At 37.7% G+C, this 19,054-nt stretch overlaps 1 protein-coding gene across 1 annotated transcript in view; it reads right to left on the reverse strand.

Annotated features, from left to right (window-relative positions):
• The window catches only part of NEB (nebulin), a 130,558-nt gene that overhangs the window by 43,756 nt on the left and 67,748 nt on the right, over positions 1-19,054 (reverse strand). The window contains 32 exon segments of the mRNA XM_009884033.1: positions 1-93; positions 316-414; positions 612-716; positions 808-912; positions 1,558-1,665; positions 2,539-2,646; positions 2,927-3,034; positions 3,339-3,443; positions 3,764-3,868; positions 4,546-4,743; positions 5,232-5,345; positions 6,022-6,129; positions 6,589-6,693; positions 6,784-6,888; positions 7,481-7,585; positions 8,492-8,689; positions 9,087-9,200; positions 9,287-9,394; positions 10,365-10,469; positions 11,044-11,148; positions 11,233-11,337; positions 11,474-11,785; positions 12,636-12,743; positions 12,933-13,034; positions 14,164-14,262; positions 14,499-14,603; positions 14,911-15,222; positions 15,315-15,419; positions 15,902-16,006; positions 16,231-16,434; positions 17,464-17,775; positions 17,951-18,058. The exon segment at positions 1-93 is cut by the window's left edge and continues 21 nt beyond it. Of these exon segments, the coding sequence (XP_009882335.1) occupies positions 1-93; positions 316-414; positions 612-716; positions 808-912; positions 1,558-1,665; positions 2,539-2,646; positions 2,927-3,034; positions 3,339-3,443; positions 3,764-3,868; positions 4,546-4,743; positions 5,232-5,345; positions 6,022-6,129; positions 6,589-6,693; positions 6,784-6,888; positions 7,481-7,585; positions 8,492-8,689; positions 9,087-9,200; positions 9,287-9,394; positions 10,365-10,469; positions 11,044-11,148; positions 11,233-11,337; positions 11,474-11,785; positions 12,636-12,743; positions 12,933-13,034; positions 14,164-14,262; positions 14,499-14,603; positions 14,911-15,222; positions 15,315-15,419; positions 15,902-16,006; positions 16,231-16,434; positions 17,464-17,775; positions 17,951-18,058 (4,278 nt within the window).

The raw sequence follows: 19,054 nt of genomic DNA on the forward strand, positions 1-19,054 counted from the left end.
AACCTCCTCTCCCGCTCTGTATCCAGGTGTATCCAATACCACGTTGTATTTAGCCCACATCTTCTTTGCAGTATCAGTGTATATATAATTTGACTGTAAAAAGAAAAGCAGTATTAGGAAGCTTTTATTATTCTCAGTGGTAAAGAAAATCTTACATTATGACCTAACAGTGCTTTGAAACAACTAACTAGCTTCATGGCAAGAAAATCCATCATAAGTCTTTACTCATTTTCATGTACTTAACTTCCTGGAAGTACATAATGTGCATATAAATAAATCAATCGTAATACTTGGTTCTCAGAAGAAAAATCTTACCCAAAGCTTACGCAGCTGACGAGCACGGACCATATCAGGAGTATCATACAAGAAGCAACCCAAGCCCTTCAACCACTTCAGATCCTCTTTGTATTTATTCTATGAGGCAATCAGAAAAAGAAAACTCAAAAGTTAACTTTAGGGATAATTTCATTAATCAGTTTCTAAACACAGGGACAAAGCATTTATCTGTTACAGAATAGAATGCAAGTGATAGAAGCCAAATTCCACTTTCAGTATAAAGGTATTAGCCCTGTTGTATTCAAATACCAGGTATCTTAACAGAAGTCGCTTACATCGCTCGTCAAGTCCCCAACATAGCGGCAGTGCAACACCTGAGGAGTGTATGGCAAGGAAATCAAGTGTCCCTGCATCTTAAAGAAATCTGACTTGTAGATCAGCTGAAAAACAAAATGAAAATAGCATTTCACATGTTTGGTCATGCTGAACATTGTAAATCTCTTCTGGTTTTTATGTTAGAAAGACACATACATCACTGACAGCTTCCTGGGTTGCTCTGACTTGACGGATTTCTGGTGTGTCTGGAGTGGTGTGAATCTTGTCCTTGTACTTGTGGTATGTTGCCCGATACAACCTCTGTATCAAAGGAGACAGCATTCTACATGTTAAAAACTTAAGATGGCAAGCAGTTTGGCAGAGTGTAAGTACTTGTCTTTTAAGGGCAGTTTTTTGCTAGGTAGTGCTGAACCACCAGAGAGACGGGAGCAAACATACTGCTTTGTAAACAGGCAAAGATTTTCCACAATTGTTTTTGACAGCAGCATCTCCAATACATGGCTAGCATGAGATTCTAATTCTATGAATATGTAAATATGTATGTTTAATTTTCATCTTATTAAAGCCAATGATCAAAGAAGTGAGTACACATATATAAAACCTAAAACTATTGAGACTTGATGTTATACAGATACAGTAATTTCTATGCCCCTTTAATCCAGTAGCAGTAGATCAGTTAACAAAATTAGGGTGCAATTGATTTTACACTATGGTAACAGTTTTACAGGATTACAGAAAGTTAGAGTTATCAAGAACTTTAAAAAGCCCAACTCCAAGCCTGGATCAAGGATCCTTTGCCATTCTTGATGGATATTTGTCTAAACTGCTGCTCTTAAAAGCCTCAAAGAACACAGATCCTACAACCTTCCCAGTCAACATACTATCATTACTCATATTTTGGGCACTACAAATACAATTGAAAACAAATACACATATTTACTGTACCTCATTAATGACTTGATTCACTTTCTTCACATTTTCAAATCCAACATCTTTAGGTCCCAGAGTATAGCCTTTAGCTTTCATGTGTTCATAGGCTTCTTTGTATTTCAGCTACAAAGCAGAAAAAGGAACAAAACCATACAGAAACTAAATTTGATTGTGATTCTACTTACACTGCAGTTCTTTCAGTAATTTATGCAGTATAAGAGACAGATTTTTATAGATAAATAAGTGAGATGTAGCTATACCAGAGTTAAATAAACTACACATCATAATTATTTTTACCTTTATCATGTGGCACAAGATTAATAATGTTCTAAATTTCTCTTGCATCTAATCAGGTATTCACATTTGCCTGAGGAAATGTATATTTTGATAGTAATTGCTTCAGATAATTATGGGGTTTGGTAACATTTAATTCTGTTAAGACAAACATTATCAATGTTTGGGTTTAAGTGTGCTAATAAGTTCTAATCGCCCTGACTAGCCACATCTGGGATGCCAGGCCTGGCCTGAGCTCTGTTGTAAGCGCATCTATCTTCTGCCCCATCTCCATCCTCATTTCCTGGATGGACACTGGTCCTATACCACTGGCAGCCTGTCTCTAGCCCTGTCTCCTGGATTTATCGTGGACCTATGTTGTAGGCAGCCTGTCTCCAATTTCTGCTGTTTCCCACAGCTCCTGACTGGGTCCTCCTGCATGGACCTGGTTTCTCGCCTCGCCTGGGGCTGTTGGTGCAACCTGTTTTCAGCACCCTGCTCTGCCCACCCCATTCGGGTACAGTGGGACTTCACCCTGGACGATGGACCACTGCCTATGTGGTGGTCGCCCTCAGTTTCTGGCTCAGGCATCCACAAGGAACTACCGCTCTCTTGCTGCTCTCCGACAAGCAATCTCGAAACTGTCTCCAACAGTTGTGCGCTCATACAGGATGGGCATCAAATATTCCCCTGCAACTCACATTGTACAAGGACATTACTTACATCACTGCCAATGTATTGGACATGTTTAGCATGCTTAAAGCTGGGGGTATCTGTGGGAAGGCTGTATCCAGTAGGCAGAGCATTCACACCAGCCCAGCGATACAAATTCTGCAAGAGAGAAAGAGAGAGTTTGAGACAACGGCGTATAATATTTGAGAGTATCCATTAGCTGCACAGGAAATTTCTTAATTGCAATTGGCAAAAGATTTCCCCCGTGTCTGCACTATAATGCATACTTGTAGCTTAAATGAGGACATTTTTCCTCCTTTCATTTTAGCGCAGTGAAATCCAGCTTCTGTATCTGAAAAGCTACAGACAGACGTTAACTTTTAAAGAATTTGCTTTCTGAACATCAGAAACTCTGTGGACCCAAAAGTTTTACACTTACTTCACTCTGTATTTTGTTCGCATGATATGCCCGCTCCAAATCTACTGTTTTATCAGTAGGAATCATTTTGCCTTGAACGTTGTGCTTATATTCACCACGATAGACAGCCTGAGAAAAAGAAATTAGAGGAGAGTTGTAATTGTGATATTCTCTCACAGTATGTCTTGTTTGCACACGTAAGGCAATTTCTCCTAAAAAAAGGATGAAAAGTTTTTTGGAATCGGGCAGTTAATGATTTTAGTGATTGTGTTCTCATATCTTCATAAAGGCATAGGCAATGAGTTATAGATAACCAGCAATGATTAAATGAGACGAAGGAAATCATTAAAAAAAATATTAAAAGTCACATTTCTAGAACTTGTAAGGTGATGGCATAGCAATACTGGGGGTGAAAGGTGATACAAACACTTACTTCACTTAAATTCAAGCCACTGAGGACATTCTGGACATAGACAGGAGTGTCGATGACCACAGTGTAGTCGTTCTTCATTTTTTCTGCCTTAGATTTGTATTTAATCTGCAGAGAGAAATTCAAGAGCTCTAATTAGTAAGGCTAGACATTGTTAATTGAATTTATTGTATTTACTATATGTACTATTAATTTTATTACTGAACTATTCTATTAGTGAACCAGCATTTAAACAGAAAGTGTATTGAAATTATATCTACTTCTAGAGCAGCAAAGTTTAAATAACCATGTATGGTTATTTAATTAATACTTCAGTAGAGAAGGATATATAACATTTTCCAGATTATATCTGGAGTAGAATAAAGCTACTCCATTCTTTTAATACAACGGAGTGAAAAAAATAGGAAGCAAAACCAGTATACACTCACATCACTGCGAAGATCGTAGGCATGTTTGGCATGAAGAATTTCAGGAGTGTCCCAAACAAAGCAGCCAATGCCTTTCAGCCAGTTAAGGTCATCCTTGTATATCACCTAAGGTATCAGAGGAAAGAAGCAATCCATAAGACTTCCACTAGGATCTAATCCCTCATTGCTAAATCAGCCTGAATTACAACTGTCAAATGATGGTAAGTAAGGTTTCCAGTATTTTTACTGTTTTCGTTTGTTTGTTTGAGAAAATCAAAACAATTTCTTTTGCAATTTAAATATTTTCTCTTCATTGCTTCAGTTTGGCCAGTAAATTAAAAAATCCAATGATTTTTAAAAAAACTATTTGCATATCCTACTGGGCAATGATGTACTGATAGATCACTGGGCTACGCCTGCGATGACCTATGCAAAGCAAGTGCATAGAAGCTCTGCACCACCACAATTTTCTTAAGTTTCCACACCGTATGCAATCAAATAATAAAGGACAATTTACAGACAGGGTCAGCTGAACTCATACAACTGTAACATTATGACCCAATGCCTACACTGATAACACCGAAATTTTTATGCACAGTAAACCACATCTCAACTACTCGCTTATTGCCAAGTGTTACGAAAACATGATAGAGATGCTGTTTAGCAGTGCATAACACAACGGATTCAAGTGGCAACTTCACAGTCCTCCAACTAAGTTTTTCCCACATCCTTTCCTCTAACAGAGCATAAATGCAAGAATCTTTTCAAAAAGTGAGCCATGAATATACGATTTGTGAACTTACATCACTGAGTTGATCGGTTACTTTTCGAACATGGGCATTGACTTGAAGATCTGGCAGACAGATCCATTCATGGAGATGTGTGCGGTAATCAATTTCACTGACTTTCTTCTGTGCATCCTTAGCAGAAATGATGTCCACCATGTCTGGAATAATGTGGACTTTGGCTTTATTCTTTTCATAGACTTCCTTGTACAGACGCTGCAGAGTTAACGCAGTACATTAATAATATTCACAAGCAGTCTGGAGCATTAATTGTTTTTAAATTTGAAGCAAAATTATTGATATTTTCATGGAAGGTTAGTGGGAGAGTAATTACTTTGTCTATGACTAAAATTTACACCTTGCCTGCTCTAAAAATAATTTACAGAACCTTATCAAGGGTGATAAAATACAATTTGTCACATTTTCATTGTACTCACGTGGTAAAAGGAGGTAAACTATGTATTGCTCAGTTTTACACATAAACATATGACACTAAAGGCTTAGCCACGCAGGCAATTTAACAGTTGAGTCACAAGCTTGAAAAGACATTTGTGGGTGTATTAGAGAATGTAACAAACACCGAACACTGCCAAATGCATGTGGAAATGTGCTATCTGAATGAAGGCACGTGGATTCTTTGAGTAGCCTCTTCTGAGATGAGTGTGGTTTTATCAGGAAAACACACATGAGAAAACAACACTTACATCAATGTTAAGCTTTCCAACTCTAAGGCACCTTGCTGTATTGGGATCATCCTCAACACCTCTGGGTAGCGTGTAGAGCGCTTTAAACTTGTCATATTCTTCTCGGTATTTTACCTAAGCAGATGCAAAGAAAGGCAACAAGTAAGTGACTCCAATGAGTCAATTGTACTTTTGGAACAAAATTCATTGGTAAGCAAAATAATAGTTGAGTCCAACAAGCAAAAAGAGCCTTTAAAGCAGGATCTTGGTTTTCTGTTTGATTCTAAATGACAAAGAAAGTACATCCTAACTATCATGTCATAAAAATAACAACGGCTGACTACAAGACTCTAAAAATAAATAGATGTAGAATAAGCTATCTATTTATTGTTCCAGTTCTTTTATTTAAAGATATCCATGAAGACAGTTATCTCTTATAAGCCTCAGTTCACTATAGCATAAGATTATGTTCTTCTCTATGCAGTGAAGCATCATTTAAAGACATTCGGTGTTTTTCTGACCTGAACGCTTATGCAATTCAGACTGAAAATAACCTAACCAGACATTTTCAAGAAACAGTTTCTATTACTATAAAATGTGACATTTTTTCCCATGAAAGAGAGGAGCAAAGCACAATGTAACTGTTATCCAAATGATTATCACAGAAAACCGATTATCTGCAGACACTTAGCATATCTAAATTAAAAATAGAAGAAAAGTTTTTATCCCTATAGTATATGCAAGGCATGAAGGATTTCATTGCTAGAATTGATGATCTGCTTAAAAAAAAGGAAGTATTTAAGTCACTTACAATACTAGCATTATGCTTCAGTTCTTTTGCACGTGCTAGGGATACAGCATCAGAGGGCAATATATAGCCAGTAGCTTTCACTTTTTCCCAGGCTTCCTTGTAGAGGTTCTGTGGGGAAACAGAAAGTCTCCGTAAGTGGAAAAATTCTTCTCCTGGGTAATATTCAACGACCAATAGAAACCAAAAGCCTTTCTGTTTTTATTTACAGGCAGTAACTGTTACTTAATATCAAGAGCCTGTACACTAGTTTAATCCTGACAATGCACATAAAGGGTGACAAAAATGCTTTCTAACTATTCATGTTCATTCTCATACAGGTCTTAATTTTGTTTAGGTGCAATTTTCCTCAGGGAATTCATTTATTAATGCATGTACTCTGACAAGACTGGAACTACAGTTAGAAAATACGCCCTCTGCCTGAAATACAGCATCTTTCCCATACTCAAGCAATACAGAGGACTATCACTGGCTCTGATAAGCTCCATGTTTGGATGTTTATCTTCAAACAGAGTGAGCAAACAAAATAAAACAAAAATCCCACCTTAAGAGGAAAGTAGAAACACTTACATTGCTAAAGAGATTTTTCAAATTTTGAACTCTTTCAGAATCCACTGTTTCAGTCACAGTTGTATACTTGTCCTTAGTTTTGTGGTAATCTTCCTTGTATTTCACCTGTAAGATGAAAGACAGATTTAGTTAAGTTGTTCCAATTCTCAGAAGCAGCATGGGGAAAAGCCCAAGTAGAAAAAGTGGGAGACTCACATCACTAGCAATGATACCACTCTGCAAAGCAGTCACATAGAGAGGCGTGTCAGTAACAACACCAAAGTTCTGAAAATTCTCTTTTCCTGCAGCTGTATATTTTATCTACAGAAAAAAACAAAGAAACAAACAAAAGAAAACAAACATTAATGCTGAAAACGACAAGGAAATTCCCTACCACCTTCCCTTAAAGGCAGTTCTAGACAATTGAAGCCCAGGATTACAGCCCGGTTAAGAACAACTTTAAAGTGACAGGCCATAGAAAAGAAATACTTAATATATAGCCTGTATGAACTAAGCAATAATGAAAATTCCACAACACTGTATAGCATCTAGTAAGCTAAGAGTACAATCAGCAAGGCAAGAGACACTATTTTCCCAACATAAATGTCTCACTGAGGTATCTTGTGCACAGGTGGCACACAGAAAAACCAAGTGTTACCTTCTCACCGTTAAAAACCACAACCTTTCTGTCCTTCCATTCTCCTAACTTTCCTGCTCCTCCAATAACAAAAGTGATCATGTCTCTACAGACAAAACTGAAAGAGTGTATTATAATAGTTTGAACAAAATATTTCTGATGTAATAGGAATTACCTCATTGTGCTCTGAACTAGGACAGCTGTCATTCCCAGTGAATCATAAACGGAAGAAAGAAATCTTGTAAATATTTACTTATTTGAGGAAAACATGCTTACCTGGCTCTGGAGGTCATACGATTTTTTAGCATGCAGGATTTGTGGAGTATCCCAGACATAACATCCAAGTCCCTTCAGCCAATTTAAGTCATCTTTATACACCACCTATATGGAAGAGCACAGACTATTAAGTTAGGAAGAAATTTGCCTTCTGCTTGAAGAAAGTAGTATTTGTTTCTTCTCCACATTCCTCATCTTCCACTTGTGCAAACTCAGTGCAGAAGGTTACCTCTGAATCCGAACCAGGCTCATTCAGTAATTCCAATTTATTTGGAAGTTTAAACGTGAGCACAGAGAAGACTAGCCCATCTCGTGGTTTGACTGAGTGATTTTTACCCACAGGATTTGCAGGGGAAACTAAACCAAATAATACAGCATAGTAATAGGCCAGGCAATTAACACATCACCGAATTTCATTAGGAAGGTTGGGTGGCCCAAGTTGAGATACTGTTGACTACGTAATATGAAAAAGTGTTGTGGCTCAGTGTGCCGTGCACTCAGTTCAGACTCCGTGGGCTGATACAACCCCAAACGAATGAAGAGAAGTCTTTTCCAGACCCACCGGATCCAGGAGGATCGTGGATGCTGTCCTGGCCCCTCTGCAAATTACAACGTTCCCAATTACAATGCATAAAGATTACTGCAGTGCAGCAACATTCTGTACCATGGTACATCCACATCTTCTCTGCGTGTGCCAGGTGGTGAGTCTCATCCAGTCAAAAATAGATTTTGTGTTAATAGGAGTGACCTTTGGGAAGGTTTCACAAATGTTAACTTAAAATTTTTCCAATTTAGGAGTGAATAATAAATAACCAGACCCCCAAAATGTCCCCCCAAAAATAGTAAAGATGTAATTTTTGGTACTTTGCTACTCACCAATCTAAGACCATGGTTATTAATTTCATATTTAAACACTATGGAAGATACTTGAAAGTATTTTATATTTAAATACCTTAGAAAAAATTACATGAAAGGCTACTACAATGCCAAACATATAAATGAAACACATACATCACTCAAGATTTCCTGGGCTCTTCTGGCTTGAATAACATCGTTTTCTTCAGGTGAACAATTCCACTGATGGAGGTAAGTTCGGTATTCAAGATCACTGAGGATATACTGGCACTTCTTGGCTAGTACGTGATTCATCATGTCACTTGGAATATGGACGTGTGCTTTGGTGTCTTCGTAATTCTTTCTGTATGCCAACTAATAGGGAAAGGTTTGGGGAAAGGTGAGAAGAGAGAATAGTAGTTTTTTGCATAATTCTGACTCTAATAGGCTACAGGTTATAGCATAATCTGAGGTCTCCTTTCTGGATTTAGTGGCTAAGCTCCCATGGAATTCAACAGATTCCTAAACTGAAATAGAAAGAAGTTTTTTTCCCTATTCTAATATGTCTAATAGCTAAACAAATCCCTTTCTAATCTCCTAAATCACTTCAAGTTCAAATATTCAACCTACATACAAAATAACCATTCAGGAAGCAAACATATTGAAAACACTTTTACTGATATTACTAAGTTTTGCATTATTTATGTTTAAATATGTCACACTAAAACAAAGAAAAAGGAAGATAGTACAGCAAGACAAATTCTCTCCTTACCGCGCTCCTTATTTTCTGGAATGCTAGAGAATGGATGACACTGGGGAAATCGCCAATCTCCTTTCCAGCCAGGTAATGGCCCTTCAGCTTCTCATATATTTCCTTATATTTAAGCTGCAAAATATTCATGTGGAAATTTTAAAGTTCATTCTAACAACATACAGGGGAAAAAAGAGAAAGAATGGAAAATTCATACTAACCTCACTATTTATGTAGTTCGCACGCTTCGCTCCAACAACTGGAATATATTTCTCATCCAAAGTATACCCAATGGGCTTGCTAACTTCCCAAGCTTTTTTATAAAGTTTCTAGACAAACAAAACACGTACAGGTTTTGGTAAAAATCCATTATTCATTCCAAGAAACCTGACTCTGCCATTTATACGCACATGGAATATCAGTGCTTTTATAGAGTAGTTCCTTATTCCATGAATTGTCCCAGTAAAGGAAATGAAGAATGCTCATTTTGAACACTCATTCAGTGTGAGTAAGGCAAACAGAATAAATGTCCCAATTCAGGAAGGTACCTCAGCACAAATTTGAGCCCATCTCTGCTTTCTTTACTGTATTTGGAATTCAACATTTCCCATCTAGAAGACTAATAAAAATATCCAAAATGTAGATATGAACTCTTGTTTAAAAGTGCAGTATAGAATTGACACTGATAATTTTATAGTTACATGGGCACAATTGTGAAAAATCTCCAAGTAATACTATTGTTATTTATAAGAGCATTAACCGTCAGCGGCACTTTTCTAAGTGCCACTTCATATTTTGTTAAACATTAAATATATTTACCTTCAGACTAAATTATGAAGTGCCTACTTGTATGAATGAGTAGTCACTTACATTTTTAAAAAATAGAGATTTCCCGTTAAAATTAGTGAGGGTCCTCAAAAGTAACTGCTTAATAATGTAAATCATCTACGATTTTCCTCTCTTATGAAAAATAAATGTAAATTTCATCAGTAGTCTGGGGAGGTAATCTTGGATGGAATTATGAAGTGTTTTAGTCACACAAAATCCACTACTACTACTTCCAAACACCACATAGCAGTGCTTTAAGATCAGTTCAATAACAAAATAAATTATCCTTATCCCAATGATCTGAACTGGGAAAAACTGAAGAAAAAAGAGATTAAATAACTTTCCTGGTGACACCCAATAGACTAGTGACAGAAACAGAAATAATAGAACAGATTTCTGAAGTCCGCTCCACACTCTGTTGCTTTTCAAATAAACAAATTAAAGCTTAATTATATATTAATGGAATCTTACATCACTGTATAGTAAGGACATGTCTCTGGCATGGTTCAGCGCAGGGGTATCATCAGACCCAATATACTGGCCTTTCTCAAGGTTAAATGTTTCTTTGTATTTTAACTGCAAAAGAAAACAAACCCAATGTTAATTCCACAGGAGAAATAAATTATCCCAACTAGTCCATCCATTAGAAGTAGACATTAATTTTCTGTTATCATATCTTCAGTAATGTAGTGTAGTACATTCCAACCAGTATAATACGCAGGCAAACGTCATCAGTATGTCACACCACAAAATCCACGAAGTATTCGAGTGAAATTAAACACATTGATCAGCAAATACATCAGTAGTGACACCAGGAACTCCACTAGCACTATACAACTAACTGCTGCTCACCAAGAACAGGACTCAATTTTAAACTACTATAAGCAAAATCCATGTAAACTGAAAGTAAGGGACGTGCTATATTCTTCCACGGAAAAATGCAAAATTATTTTGGATAGCAACATCGTGTTGTTCATTTATTACACTTCTTACTAAACTTATTTACCCCAGTAGAAGTCTATTATTAATGAAGCATGCATATGCACATGTTTTCACACAAAAGGCTAAACACAGTAAAATTTAGCTAAAGCAATTACATCATCTACTAATTCTAGTAATATAACAGTTTCTATTTTAAAAAAGTACATACATCACTCTGATTGACGGAGTTAACCTTTGCCAAAACAATGTCGGGAGTGTCAACCACACTGGTATAATTGGAAAAGTTATCGAGGGCTTCTTTTGTATAGGCTCTCTGCAAAGAGACAAAATATTTACTTAAACACTGTGTATGACAAAGAAGAGCTTCTCGCGTAACTGCTCAAGTATTTTCTCTTACCTTATTTACCAGTCCTTGTGCATTCTTAACTTTCTTATGTTCCACTGAATCCAGGGGAATCCAACCACAGCCACGAAGCCATTCCAAATCAGATTTATAAATATTCTAAATCATACAAGATAATAAAAAAGGAAAAGCAATATTTAATTCAGGATGACATTTTTCAGTCTCGTGTAATGTGGACAATAAACTTAGACCAAACTAAGTTGAAATTACATAGTGTGTATGTAATACCACTTACATCACTTTGCAGATCGTAGGCCTTCCTTGCCTGAATACAGTCATTCTGGTCGGGATGGCACGTCCATTCACGCAGGTACTGGCGGTACTCAATATCGCTGACCAAGGTCTGACCTTCCTTTGCTGCTACAACTGACACCATATCCGGAGGGATGTGAATTTTGGACTTTGTTTTGTGATAGTCTGATTTGTACAGTCTGTCATTCTGGATCTCGCCTGCATGCTCAAACCACACCAGTTTTGGATCATCTCTCATACTGGCAACTCCAACATAGTGACCTCTTTGTTTGACGTAGTCAGCTTTGTATTTAAGCTGATGGAAAAGGGGAGAAATATGTATAAAATCAACTCTGATTCTCGTCTGCTCTGTTTTTAACCTGTGAACAGCTACGGTTTTGTCAACACAAAGAATAGATGAAACCGGGAGTTGTCAACTGCACTCTTGGTTTTCAGTACATGACCAGATAAAGATATGACAGAAACAGTAATGTCACTTTGTCTAGTCCTTCCACTTGTCTAGAAAATATATAATATTCTAGACAAATATGCTACCATTTTTCAGCAAACAGTATTTTCAACAAAAAAAAAGAAATCCTTTTGCTAATAAGTGCACTTAGCCTCGGTTTTGTAACAGATTTTTGTAACAAAGTACTTGAGACTGTCTGGAGAGTAGATGCGTATTTAAGGTATCTGCATCACACTGTTTTGATAAGAACATATATTCAAACTAAGAGTTGTGTAATGATTCCAACATCCATTATGCAAAAGTTTAAAATGAAATGTGCATACCACCTCACAGTCTTTCAAGAAGGAAGCCTCCATAACATGCCAAAAAGTGAAATCAGAGCTATATATTATAATCATAATATCACTTCAACTATTTAACATTTATTAAATATGGAAGTCCACCTTAGGTGATTTCGAAAGGACTGTTTCTGGAGAAAGTGAAGGTGGAAAGGAATATCTGATCTTTCAGCACTGGTATCTGTAAAACCCATAATAGCAAAGACGGCTGAATTGTTTGGAGGACAGTGGACTTCACAGGTCATGAAAAGTTGACTGGACCCTAATGGAAAGCTTTCTATGTCTGTTGTTGAATTTGCAAGGCCTTTAACATTCCCGGGCTTCCAAGCACTTGCCTTCCTAATGAGAAAAATTATTACCTCACTTTGGACATCACTTGAGTGTTTGGCATGGCAGATCTGCACAGTGTCAGGAGGTAAGAGGTAACCAGTGGCTTTTTCTTTCTCCCAGCTTTCCTTGTATAAATTCTGTGGAAATAAAAGTGAGGACGAATTCAACACTGCTACAATGATAATTATTACTCTATATATGTAACCTGTATTAAAGTATAATGATAAAGAATCTTCCCTTTAAGATGTTCTTAATAAGGCAAGTTTTCTAAATTCCTCAAAAGAGTTATTTATGTGAGTAGAAACCGTCAAGGAGAGATCACATACCTGATTAAGAATTCTGGCTGCCTCTCGGGCCATATCTAGCTGTGGGGTATCTGTTAGAGTATAATTTGACTTGGCCTCATTCCATGCTTTGTGGTATTTAATCTAGAACAGAGAAAGAAATTACCGCCTGCTGTTGACTCAGCCCATGACAAAACTGGGAAAAGACAATACCAAGACTCATATTTTATGCATGAAATAATGTATAAAACCCTGATTTTGCAAGGCTATTAGACGTGACACATGAAATATACATCCAAGTGGGTAGTTTTTAAAAAAGATTATGCAAGACAAGACATTACAAAATTTCTCAGAGAAAATTTTGAAAACTTGTTCCAAGGCAGCTGGATGGACAGGGGAGACTCTTCAGAAGACAAAGTTATGGTACCTGTTTGGTCTACAGGGATGTACAGCCAATAGCCAAGCAAGAAGTGTTTGAACCAAGGCAATAGATTTCAAGTTTCTTAAGAGCAAATCTCTTTACTCAGCATGATCTCTATGTGAACGCAGCATTCTAGCACCTCCCAACCACAGATACCTACACTGAGTCACGTTCCCAAGCACAGGACATGCCCAACTGTGCGTATGGGGTTGCACGGCGGTATGCCATTCCACTGCATCATTGTTATTGCCAACCTTTTACCTGTGTTTGAGTTAATGTAAGGGTTTAGCTTGGCCTGTTCTCTAACAGAAGCATACAGCAAAAAGGAAACAAACTCATGAATTGAGAGTGGGTCATGTCATTTCATGCTCCCAGACCAGCTCCTCACAGAGTAGCCTCAAAAACAGATAAAGAATGGCAAGCCGACAGCACACCAGTTTTGCTCATGTTTACTGTTACACAGTAGTTAACTAAAAAGTGTAAACTCATATTGGTGTAAGTGAGAAGAACTAAAGATTACAGTTGCCAGAGCGCAAGTGGCTGTTCATGTTGTCACTGAGCGCCAATGATACCAGCCAAGACTGAAGGAAGGGACTGGCTGCAGAATTAGCACTGCCTTTTCACATGTCTAAAAAAGATATTATTCTGCTGGAGGAGGTTCTTCCCTCATAAGTGATGGAGATGAGCTAGTGAAGTCCTGTTCATCTTTATGTCACACATTCACAGAATTCCCAGAGACTGACCAAGAATTCTTTTGCATTTTTTTTTTTTTAATATTCTTTTAAAGATAAAATCCTACCATGTAAATATATAGACCACCGTAACAGCCCGGAAACATGCTAGCAAACTTACATCACTAAGAATTTCAGTGCTATTCTTTGCTGTGATATAATCAACTCTGTCCGCCACTGGAGTAAAGGGAAGAGTTTCGGCCTTTGTACGGTACTTTCTCTATACAAGAAAAAAGATGAACCATCAGATTGTACTGGAATATTTTATAGCTAACACAGCAATTCTGAACACATTGACAAACCAAGAAAGTTTACATCAGAAGAAAATTGTTCCGTACACAATGAATGTTGCTGAAATATTTTATTTTAAAATATATTGATGTATTCAATCATTAAAAATACTTTAAATTACAAATACCCTTAAGAAAATTTTAGTGTGGAAAAACATGTTGTTACCTCATTCAGGAGATCTCCAGCATATTTGACGTGGTTGATTCCAACTGAATCATTTGGCAACCATCCAATTCCCCGTAGCCATTCTAAATCAGATTTGTAAATAGCCTGGGAAAACAAAATAGGGTGCATGCTGTTAGCTACAGTTTCCTGCACAATCCAGCAAGATTCATAAATTATGGCACTTACTTCCACTGGTTAAAAGGAGAGCAGTAATTCCAACATGAGCACTATATCTGAATTTATCACACTTCAAACCTGGCAATATATAACAGTGGCATACACATATGCATTCCTAATGAACAGCAAAGCCAATCCACCAAATTCAGCAGAAGATTCTCACTACTTAGAGCTGAAGCAGACTACGAAGAGACAATACAGTAATAAGTTAAGCTAAGTTTTCATGTTAACTTACATCACTCTGAAGATCGTAGGCTTTTCTAGCATGTATGACATCATTCTGATCTGGAAGACAGATCCACTGATGCAAGTATTGACGGTAATCAACATCACTGACCAAAGACTGGCCATGTTTAGCTGACAGGATAGATAGCATGTCTACTGGTAGGTGGCACTGTGTCTTCCATTTGGCAAAGTGTTTCTTGTATTCTAGTTCACTCTGAACTTTGCCTATGCCGAGGGCAAACTGCATTTTCGTATCTTCTTTTGCATTTGGAACTCCAACATAATGTCCTTTCTGCTTCTCGTGTTCCAGTTTGTATTTATACTGGGGAAAGAGCAAAGATCACCATCACTAACAGTTATTATGAAATAGCTCTTAAACCATGTGAAGAGGCAGATGCCTCTTTTGGCACTTACATCACTAGCAATTTCTCTAGAAGCTTTGGCTGCCTTGATTGGGATTGCATCTGCTCTCAAATCATAACTCATCTTCAGCTCATCCCAAGCTTCTTTATACAGTTTCTGAAAAGACAGCAAAATGTCACACATGGGCTAAATACTCTGGCATTTGCCATTAAAGAAACACATAGTTTACTGCCATTTGTTTCCTGAAATACTATGAGAATTTTTTTGTGCATTACTCCTGCTCCTAGCCATAAATTCTGCTGCAAACACGGACACTACCCACAACACCAGTTTTGCAACCTATACTGCATAGAAAGGTATTTATAGAAGTTTAGAAAATACTTATATGCCTTGGGCTCTCGTCCATTTCAACAAAGTATTATCTCATTGGGGCACATTATTAATAATTTTTAAACAACTGTACACAAGCATTTATTTTAAAATGTCTACGTACTTTAAGAATACCCAGCAGATGGAAAGAAATGTTGCAAGCCCTGTGCCTTAATCTTCCGCTTTGTAACTAACATCTTAGAATGTTAAAATTCACAGGACACACGTACTATTTTATAGAAATGTAGAAAATAGAATGATAAGCATACCTGGCTATAATTAACAGCATTAGTCTTGGCTAGGTTGATTTCAGGTGTGTCTGGCATAATATGGATCATAGTCTTGTCTTTTTCCCAGGCTTCTTTGTATTTTGGCTGTTAAAATAGTTCATTTTATGTTATTGTAATGATGGAATTTCACTTGTCAAGAACATAAAATCCCATAAATCTCTCCTGAATTATCACATCTAAAAAATTAAATGGCTGGAAAAGCATGAAACTTGACTTAAAATACCACCGATCAATTTTATATTTTAGCAGTGAGATTTCTCTTTAACCCTTTATAGCCTCAAAACAACTTTAAGAACATTGTAACGTACAATGCTGACTTGTTCGGCGTTCACTTTAGCTAGAACAACATCTGGAGAATCAACAATACTGGTGTATTTCAAGCTTTCAATGGGTGTACGATACACATTATCACTCAGGAGATCCTGGGCGTTCTTCACTCTCTTAACATCCGGAGACTCATTCGGCAACCAGCCAATTCCACGGAGCCACTCTAGGTCTGACTTATAGACAGCCTGTAGCAGACATGGTCAGGAAAGGAAAACATGCTGTTTAAAATGCCTGTTGATTCTTTTAAACTACACAAAGCAGTTTATGTTTTAGAAAAAGTCAAATCAGCTACAGCTAGATCAATCCTTTCTATATACAAGAGATGTTCAGTGTCATAAGTAAAATACAATCTGGGAACCAGGTTTTTAGTAATTCATTTCTTAAACAATACATTCTAAACTTTATGCAGATAAATGGAGGGGAGACAACTGAACTGCCGTTAATAATGATGAGTATAAAGATCTTAAAAGACTCTACCTGTCCCCTCCAAAACACTTATTCCCCTAGTCACTTCAACAATTGACAAATCCTAATAAAAAATAAAGCTGCCCACCAGAAAATTTGACAAAAAGGATGAAAAAAAAAAGGTTATAGATGTAATGGGGACTAGAGCTAACTAATGTAACTCCTGAAGTGGTATCAGGCAACATTATTTAAGTTTTAATCAAGCAAATCCTTCAGCAAGGAACGTGAATATCACCTCCAAATCTCATAACTGAAACAGAGGAAGACTTACTGATTGATAAACAACAAAGCCAAGACAGGAAATCAGCTGCACTGACTCATCCTGCTTTGAAATCAGCTACTAAAACATCTCACCTGCTATCTTACATAGTTTTCTTTCAATTAAATAGATTTCCAAGTTGACTCAGATAAACAGGAGTAACAAAAGCCACCGGATACCAAAGTAGAAAACAGATGTTATTTCCTAAGTCCCATCATAATAAGAGAAAATCCTTCACCCTCTCCAGATAACAATACTCTAAAAGCATACGTAACACAGTAGTTGTCAAAAAAAGCTTTTATACAATTTAGAGGTAATACCAATACTTTTTAAAGGATAAAAGGAACAGATAACAGCAGTAACATGAAAAACTGAAGAAAACAGTCTAAAGATAAACCTTTTGTGACTGTATAATATCAAACCATCAAAATGAGGCTATAATACTTTAAATAGCACCAGTAGTAACTGCCACATCTCTACACATACGCACATCGCTCTGTAGGTCGTAGGCCTTCCTTGCATGGATCACGTCGTTCTGGTCGGGCAGACAGGTCCACTGGTGAAGGTACTGGCGGTAGTCAACATCGCTGACTAGTGTCTGGCACTCCTTGGCTGCCTGCACTGACATCGCGTCCACTGGTATGTGGACCTGGGCCTTTGAGTCGTGGTACGCCTTCCTGTAAATTCGGTCATTCTGCAGCGTCATGGCACGCGCAGCCCACGACAGTTTGGGATCCTCCTGGGCACTTCGGCACCCAATGTAGTGGCCTTTCTGCTTCTCATGCGTTTCTTTGTACTTGTACTAGAAATACAGAAACAATGTAAATAGGCACACATTGCTCACCTGAACATGACTAACAAACAAAAGGCTCTCAGCTTCGTAAGCTGTCAACCTTTTGAACTGAACTACACTCAATTCTGCTGAGCTGGACACAGGGAGAGACAGACCCAGCAACCACGTTAAGAGAAGACCGTACCTCGCTAGCAATGTCTCTGGAAGCCTTGGCGTGTTTGATGGAAATGGCATCAGCTCTTAGGTCATAGCTTTTCGCCTTGGCCTCATCCCAGGCCTTCTGATAATGTTTCTGCAAAGAAAATAAATCACCCTTATTTTGTGCAGTCAAGACTCTCTGATACCAATGCCTTTTCATAAAACCTACTCTCTTGTAATTAACAGCTTGGGTGCTCTGTTGGCCTGCTGTAACTGGCGGGGTTACAATAATGATCCTGGCAAGTGTCTTAACAGAAAACTCATGACTTAAAGTAGGTGCAAAATGCAAAACACAAAGAGGCAAGTCAAATATTCCTGAAAACACACAGCAGGTCCCCTCTAACAGACTACTGTTGACCACATGACCTCACAACACAGGCCTCAAATGGGGGGTCTAGCTGACAGAGTGTACACCTCCATGACCAACACTGAATTCTGCAGGACCCTACAACAATCAGAGGTTCTGCTCACACACACCTGATTGCAGGGTCATAGCTAGTGGGGACAAATCATCTGTTCTACTGACAAGATATATCCAGACCCTACTGAAGTTACAAAGCCCCCTGACAGCTGCTAGAGACTTCTTTCTTTACCAACCTTATTTAGTTCTATAAAAAAAAAGTGAGTGTAGGCAGAGAGGCTCAATCCCTTTATGAGACTGAACAGAAATCAAACTGCCTGAATGTGTCTAGAAACAATCAACATGTCCAGGACATCAAGGCCAAGAACATGAGAGCTCCTTCTTTAGCGGCATATTGGTCCACAAAAGCTTGGTGAGCCCAGCTGGCAACTTCATCATTATTACAGGTGGGTAAATGACACGCTTTTTAGTTCGTTTTTGATGACACTGGAAATTCAGAAACTGAATGCTATTGCACGACAGACTGTAAGGAGCTCAGAAAAAAACAGTAAGCAAAGCATGGGCAAGACAAAAACAGGAGACGTGAAATGTCTGGTGCAGTAACATTTGAAATATTTCACACCTAATTCAATCACATCAGCTACTTTTGAAAAATATTCAACATACTATCAACATCAAGAAAGGCGGGGAGTAAAGAGAGTTTCCAGTCAAAGCCAGACAAGTCCTGCT

Source organism: Charadrius vociferus, unplaced genomic scaffold (assembly GCF_000708025.1).
Source record: "Charadrius vociferus isolate BGI_N301 unplaced genomic scaffold, ASM70802v2 scaffold434, whole genome shotgun sequence".
Lineage (NCBI taxonomy): Eukaryota > Metazoa > Chordata > Aves > Charadriiformes > Charadriidae > Charadrius > Charadrius vociferus.